The sequence below is a fragment of the Podarcis bocagei genome, assembly GCF_964188305.1.
Source record: "Podarcis bocagei genome assembly, chromosome: 16".
Classification (NCBI taxonomy): Eukaryota; Metazoa; Chordata; class Lepidosauria; order Squamata; family Lacertidae; genus Podarcis; species Podarcis bocagei.
In genome coordinates, this window is record NC_138142.1 from 35,428,818 (window position 1) to 35,435,624 (window position 6,807).

General features: G+C 47.6%; 1 protein-coding gene across 1 annotated transcript in view; it reads right to left on the reverse strand.

Annotated features, from left to right (window-relative positions):
- The window catches only part of IL6R (interleukin 6 receptor), a 29,455-nt gene extending 22,969 nt beyond the window's left edge, over window positions 1–6,486 (reverse strand). Inside the window, exon 1 of the mRNA XM_081173676.1 lies at window positions 6,291–6,486. Coding sequence (XP_081029802.1) covers window positions 6,291–6,471 — 181 coding nt within the window. The 5' untranslated portion in view covers window positions 6,472–6,486. The remainder of the gene's footprint in view (window positions 1–6,290) is intronic.
- Between the last annotated feature and the right edge of the window lie 321 nt (window positions 6,487–6,807).

A 6,807-nucleotide genomic window follows, 5' to 3' on the forward strand; every position in this document is an offset into this window, starting at 1 on the left:
CCAAGCATATTTCACGCACATAGCTTCCCCAAAGGGATTTTGGGAAATGTAGTTAACTCTGCATGTACTCCGTATAGCTAAAGCTATGGTTTTCCCAGTAGTGCTGTAGGGAAGTGAGAGCTGGACCATAAAGAAGGCTGACTGCCGAAGAACAGATGAGCCGAAGAACAGGCTCATCTCAGCTATCTGCCAATCTCCCATTCCCACCACCCTACTGAGTAATACCCCTCCCCACCTTCTCACTATATAGAAGGATCTGGCAACTTCTGTTTCAGTGTATCTGAAGAAGTGTGCATGCACACGAAAGCTCATACCAAGAACTAACTTAGTTGGTCTTTAAGGTGCTACTGGAAGGAATTTTTTTATTTTGACTATGGCAGACCAACACGGCTGCCTACCTGTGCCGAAGAATTGATGCTTTTGAATTATGGTGCTGGAGGAGACTCTTGAGAGTCCCATGGACTGCAAGAAGATCAAACCTCTCCATTCTGAAGGAAATCAGCCCTGAGTGCTCACTGGAAGGACAGATCGTGAAGCTGAGGTGCCCAGACTTTGGCCACCTCATGAGAAGAGAAGACTCCCTGGAAAAGACCCTGATGTTGGGAAAGATGGAGGGCACAAGGAGAAGGGGACGACGGAGGACGAGATGGTTGGACAGTGTTCTCGAAGCTACCAGCATGAGTTTGACCAAACTGCGGGAGGCAGTGGAAGACAGGAGTGCCTGGCGTGCTCTGGTCCAGGGGGTCACGAAGAGTTGGACACCACTAAACGACTAAACAACATCAAAGTTTACTCTGCACAGAGCTACACCTCCCAGCCCATTAACAAACAGCAGACTATCGCTGGAAAAATTGCAGCAGCTGCCAATCAGCTATCGAGGTAAGTTCTACAGTAGGTGCCAGTCTTGGCGGATAAAGCCCTATGAAGCTCGGAACAAGGATACCTGAAATATTGTCTCATGTTGTTGTTGTTGTTGTTGCCATATGTGACTGAATCACTAAAGGCAGTTATGTGAGAGAAAGAGCGGCCTGGAATAATAATAATAATAATAATAATAATAATAATAATAATAATAATAATAATAATAATAATAATTTGTACCCCGCCCATCTGGCTGGGTTTCCCCAGCCACGCTGGGCAGCTTCCAACAAAGATTGAAAATACAATAACCTATTAACCATTAAAAGCTTCCCTAAACAGGGCTGCCTTCAGATGTCTTCTAAATGTCAGGTAGTTGTTTATCTCTTTGACATCTGATGGGAGGGCGTTCCACAGGGCGGGCGCCACTGCCGAGAAGGCCCTCTGCCTGGTTCCCTGTAGCTTCGCTTCTCACAGCGAGGGAACCGCCAGAAGGCCTTCAGCACTGGACCTCAGCGTCTGGGCAGAACGATGGGGGTGAAGACGCTCCTTCAGGTATACTGGACCGAGGCCTTGTGGAAGTGAGTTCCACAGTTTAACAATGTGTTGCACTTCCATTTGTCCTGACCCTCCCAGCATTCAATTGCCGCTCTGTGAAGGGAATGGAAGGAGCCTAACAACTCCCTTAACCAAATGACAGCTCTCAGGATTCTTCGGCCAGGGGGGTGGGGGTGGAGAACCATGCCTACTTAAAGTGGTATGATACTGCTTTAAATGTATAGTGTGGACAGGCCTCTCCTCTCGGTCGGAGGCCTGCGGGTTCCTTGCCCTTTCTTGCTGTCTCTCCTCCCGTTGCTCTTGAGCTGAATTAATCTGCTTTTGGGAACCCAGCTGGGCTGTGGGGGGGGGGGAGTGATTAGCATCTTGGGGGAAAGGTCATTTTGGGGGGGGTGTATCTATCGCTGAGTGGGCAACACGGCCCGCACCCCCTCTGCCTTTCCCTGCTGCGTTGCCGAAACCCAGGACGCAACGAAATGTCAACAGCCCAAAGCAAACAGTCCGTTCACCTCCCTGGGCTGGCCTCTTGGCCCTTCCTGGTCCTCTGCCAAGAACAGCCGGTACTTGGCCACGGAAAGATCACGGCGCTCTGCTAATCCGGGAGCTTTCATCGCATGGATTCAGGGAAGAGGGACACGGTGCCCACAACCAGGCTTAGGCCCAGACTATCTGAAAGATCGTATCCTCTCATACCAATCTGCCAGGGCTCTGAGATCTCTCAGTTCCATCACCCCCACAGTCCCAAATGGTGAGGACGTAGGACAGGGCCTTCTCAGTGGCTGCCCCCAAACTGTGGAACTCCTTTCCTCAGGAAGCTAGACTGGCTCCCTCCTTGCTGTCTCCCTGCCAGCAAGCAAATGCTGTTTTATTCCACTAGGACTCGTGAATGTGCTTTTAACAGTGCAGTCCCGTTTTCACTGCCCACATATTAATAAGATTTGGGTGGGGGTTTTTTTTAAAAAAAATTGCTTTAATTTTATTATTACACTTTGATGATGATCTTTTATATGTTTGTAGCTTTTTCGTTTTTGACCTGTGTTGTTTTTAATTTGCCTAAGCCACCTTGAGTCCCAGTCTGGGGGAAAGGCGGTGTATAAATAAATATCTAGAGAGTGGCGCGGATAATGCCAAGGTTGCAGGTTCAATCCCCATAAGGGACAACTGCCTTGCAGGGGGTTGGACTAGATGACCCTCAGTGTCCCTTCCAACTTTATGATTCTATGATGATCAGTATCAAACAGGTGTGGGGAGGCTCTGCCCCTCCAGATGTGCCTAAACTACAACTCCCATCATCCCCTGCTATTAACAATGTTGGCCTTCTTTTAAAGCAAAAGCCTTTTTTCAAAAAAAGAAAAAGGTTTTAAAGATGTGCTGAACTGTTTGGACCCCTCTTCTTATTTTAATAGATTTAGTTTTATTTCGTTTTAATTCTGTTATGGCTTAATTCTTTTTAGACGAACATCTTCTACATGTTTTTATCCGTGTTGTTTTTAATTTGTGTAAGCGGCCTTGAGTAAATATAAGGATATATATATAATAATATAAGGAAGGATGTGAATAAATATAACAGCAGCAGAAGCAGCAACAACAGCACAGTTTCCACAGTATGATTTGGGGCTTGATCCTGGCATACCGAATGGCATATTAGCTACAGAAAGACAACACAACTGCGGTTTCGTTATCGACATAGGAGGAAGAGGAGCCACACAGAAAGATTTTTTTTTTTAAGGTTTCTAAATCGAGCCTCCTGCCTCCTTCCTGCTGTTGGTTTTCTTTCTTCAGAACTTAAAAGATCTGGTTTGCATGCAGGAGGTCTATGGTTCGAATCCTGACACTTCCAGGTAGGACTAGGGAAAGACCTTCATTTTGTTTTCTGCTGCTCCAGAGAAGCGGACACGGAGCAATGGATCCAAACTACAAGAAAGAAGATTCCACCTAAACATTAGGAAGAACTTCCTGACAGTAAGAGCTGTTCGACAGTGGAATTTGCTGCCAAGGAGTGTGGTGGAGTCTCCTACTTTGGAGGTCTTTAAGCAGAGGCTTGACAACCATATGTCAGGAGTGCTCTGATGGTGTTTCCTGCTTGGCAGGGGGTTGGACTCGGTGGCCCTTGTGGTCTCTTCCAACTCTATGATTCTATGATTCTATGATTCTATACCTCTAAAACCCTAGAGATCTGCTACCAATCAATGTAGACGGAGAGAGATCATAGAATCATAGAATCATAGAGTTGGAAGAGACCACAAGGGCCATCGAGTCCAGCCCCCTGCCAAGCAGGAAACACCATCAGAGCACTCCTGACATATGGTTGTCAAGCCTCTGCTTAAAGACCTCCAAAGTAGGAGACTCCACCACACTCCTTGGCAGCAAATTCCACTGACGAACAGCTCTTACTGTCAGGAAGTTCTTCCTAATGTTTAGGTGGAATCTTCTTTCTTGTAGTTTGGATCCATTGCTCCGTGTCCGCTTCTCTGGAGCAGCAGAAAACCACCTTTCTCCCTCCTCTATGTGACATCCTTTTATATATTTGAACATGGCTATCATATCACCCCTTAACCTCCTCTTCTCCAGGCTAAACATGCCCAGCTCCCTTAGCCGTTCCTCATAAGGCATCGTTTCCAGGCCTTTGACCATTTTGGTTGCCCTCCTCTGGACACGTTCCAGTTTGTCAGTGTCCTTCTTGAACTGTGGTGCCCAGAACTGGACACAGTACTCCAGGTGAGGTCTGACCAGAGCAGAATACAGTGGCACTATTACTTCCCTTGATCTAGATGCTATACTCCTATTGATGCAGCCCAGAATTGCATTGGCTTTTTTGCATGGACCTATGATTTGATCATTTTTTAAAAAATGGTTCATATCAATATAATAATGAGAATAAATAATAATAAATAATTCTCAAGAGCAGCAGGTCTGAACACATGTCATCTCTGGAAGCAGAGAAGGTCACTTTCCATTGACGACTGGAATATGGATGAGTCAGTTAAACAGGCAAATGTAATTAGTGCTGGAGAAAGTTGTTCAGCTGTCTGAACGGCTTAGGAGTCAGAAAACCCGCTGCTGGTTCTGCAGCAAATTGTCCTGAGATCCGCCAGCTTCCGCCTGTCCTTAATGTAGTTTCATTGTTCTATAGATAAGGCAGGCAAGGCAGCGTACAACACACATCTCCCCCAAGAAAAGAATCTGGAGAACTGTAGTTTTAAGGCGCTGGGAATTGTAGGATTGTCAGAGGCAATCTACGGTTCCCGGGGTTCTGCAGGGGATGCTATGTGGTTTAGATATTTGGTGCGCCCGCAACCACAGATAAGATAGCCCTTATCTTCCTCTATCCTGCTGCAACCACCATTCGGAGCCGGCGGCGCGATCATTCAAGAATCTCAAACCACTTCTCCCCTCCAGCCTATTCTCACAGACCAAAAACTCAGAGGTGTGTGGTCTTCCCAAAGGTGAGACCCAGACTCCATTCCCACAACTGGGAAGGGGAGCCAGGATTCCTGACCCACTGCATTCCACTCTCCCTGTGCCACTTCCTGCCGCTCTCAAGCACTAACCACTAGGTGCCACATCTGTGCCGTCTCCTCCATCCAGACCCCTAAACGCCAGCCCCTTCCACAAGGCGCAATGACAAGTTATGGGAAGAAAAAGAAAATAGAGAACCAACAATTCAGTTTCTCCAAACTTTTGAGGGGTGGGTGCACACACAATTTGCGCGCGCGCAATTTGCCAGATTGAATGTGCCAAACTGAAATTGCGGAGGCTTCACCTTTCCATTCACTGCCTTATTATCCCAATAAATCTCCACCGACAGAAAGCCCTTTGAAGGAGCGTGGTACAGTGGTTAGAGCAGCGATGGGGGGGGGGGGCTGGGGGCACCTTCCATATATACCCAGGCTGCAACTCAACTCATATGTAAGAAATCAATATTTGAGCATCGCAGCATCTGAACTTTGAAACTCCCTGCCTATTGATGTTACCCTTTTGTTTTACTCTTTTCTGCACCTGCTATGAACATTTTTGTTTTAGTCAAGCCTGTCTAGAAACATAGAACGTTGATGCGTGAGTTTGAATCTTGTTTTTAGCTTATCGTTGGTTTTAACAATTTGTTGAATATTTCTGGATTTTTGGCTCTTTTTAACTGGCTGTTCTTAAGACGAAACTTGACCCCAGGGTAAAAGTGTCCTGAGGCACTTCCTTAAAAAATTCATTCTGTCAGCTTAGCCTGCGTACTTTCTTGCTGTGAGGGTCAAACGATGGGAGAAGCAACAGAGAGATCGATCATAATAAATTTAATTAAGTTCATCCTGACAGGGCAGACAATCTCTTGCTCTTAAGAAGAAACATACCCCCAGTTCGCGTTTCCCTAAAATGCCATTTTCTCTCAGCCTAACCTACCTACAGGGCTTTTGTGAGGATTAAATGAGAAATAAATCTAATAAATAAATTTAATACATTTCCTCCTTACAGAGCAGGCACCTCTTGTTCGAAACGTGCCCCCAGGATAAAAAAGGGAGACCCCCCCCTAATTTTTCATTCTCTCAGCCTAACCTACCTACGGGGTTGTTGTGAGGATTAAATGAAAGGAGAAATAAATCTAATAAATAAATTTAATACATTTCCTCCTTACAGGAGGAGTTGTTTGAAACGTGCCCCCAGGATAAGAAAGGGAGACCCCCCCCCTAATTTTTCATTCTCTCAGCCTAACCTACCTCACGGGGCTGTTGTGAGGCTCAAAGGGGACAGATCGCAGGGCGCAATCATTGAAAAAAGCGCATTTTTGCAGGGCAAAGGACTGGCTCGTTTCCACAGCATCGCGCAAATATTTAAGCCGTGCCAACCCAGCCATGCAATGGGCGAAAGAAGTCTCTTTTTCTCACCCGGCTTCGGGCACAGCTGCTCCTGGTCTACCAAGCCGCTTGCAGCCGCGACCAGCTGCGCCACCCAGGAGACCCCGAGCAGCCACATGGTGCCAGGCAGGTGCCAGCTGCGGCCGCCGCCCCCCAGGCTTCTTCTAGCCAGACCCCCCGGGCTGCCGTGCCACCTTCGCCTTGGCACCATCCTCGCTCAAGCAGCGAAGCGTTTGAGGAACTGTCCCGAGGGGAGGCTGCTGCTGCTGCTGCTGCCTTGCCTGGCAGGGTTGCTCTGGTTGGTTGTGCAAGCCGGGGCGGGGAGGTGGGTTGTGCAATGGGGTGGAGCTGAAAGGGGAAGCAGGGCTGGGGGGCAGAGTGACAGCGATGGGGTGGGGAAGAACCCTCCGCAAGAGAGGCCGCCCCAAAGCCCTTGGCTCAGCGTTTTCTTTTTAACTTCTGTTTTTAAATTTGAAAGGAGAGGCGCTAGATCTCATGGAGGAAATCTGGGAAAGGCCCTGCCGCCCAGAACCATAGAATTGCAGAG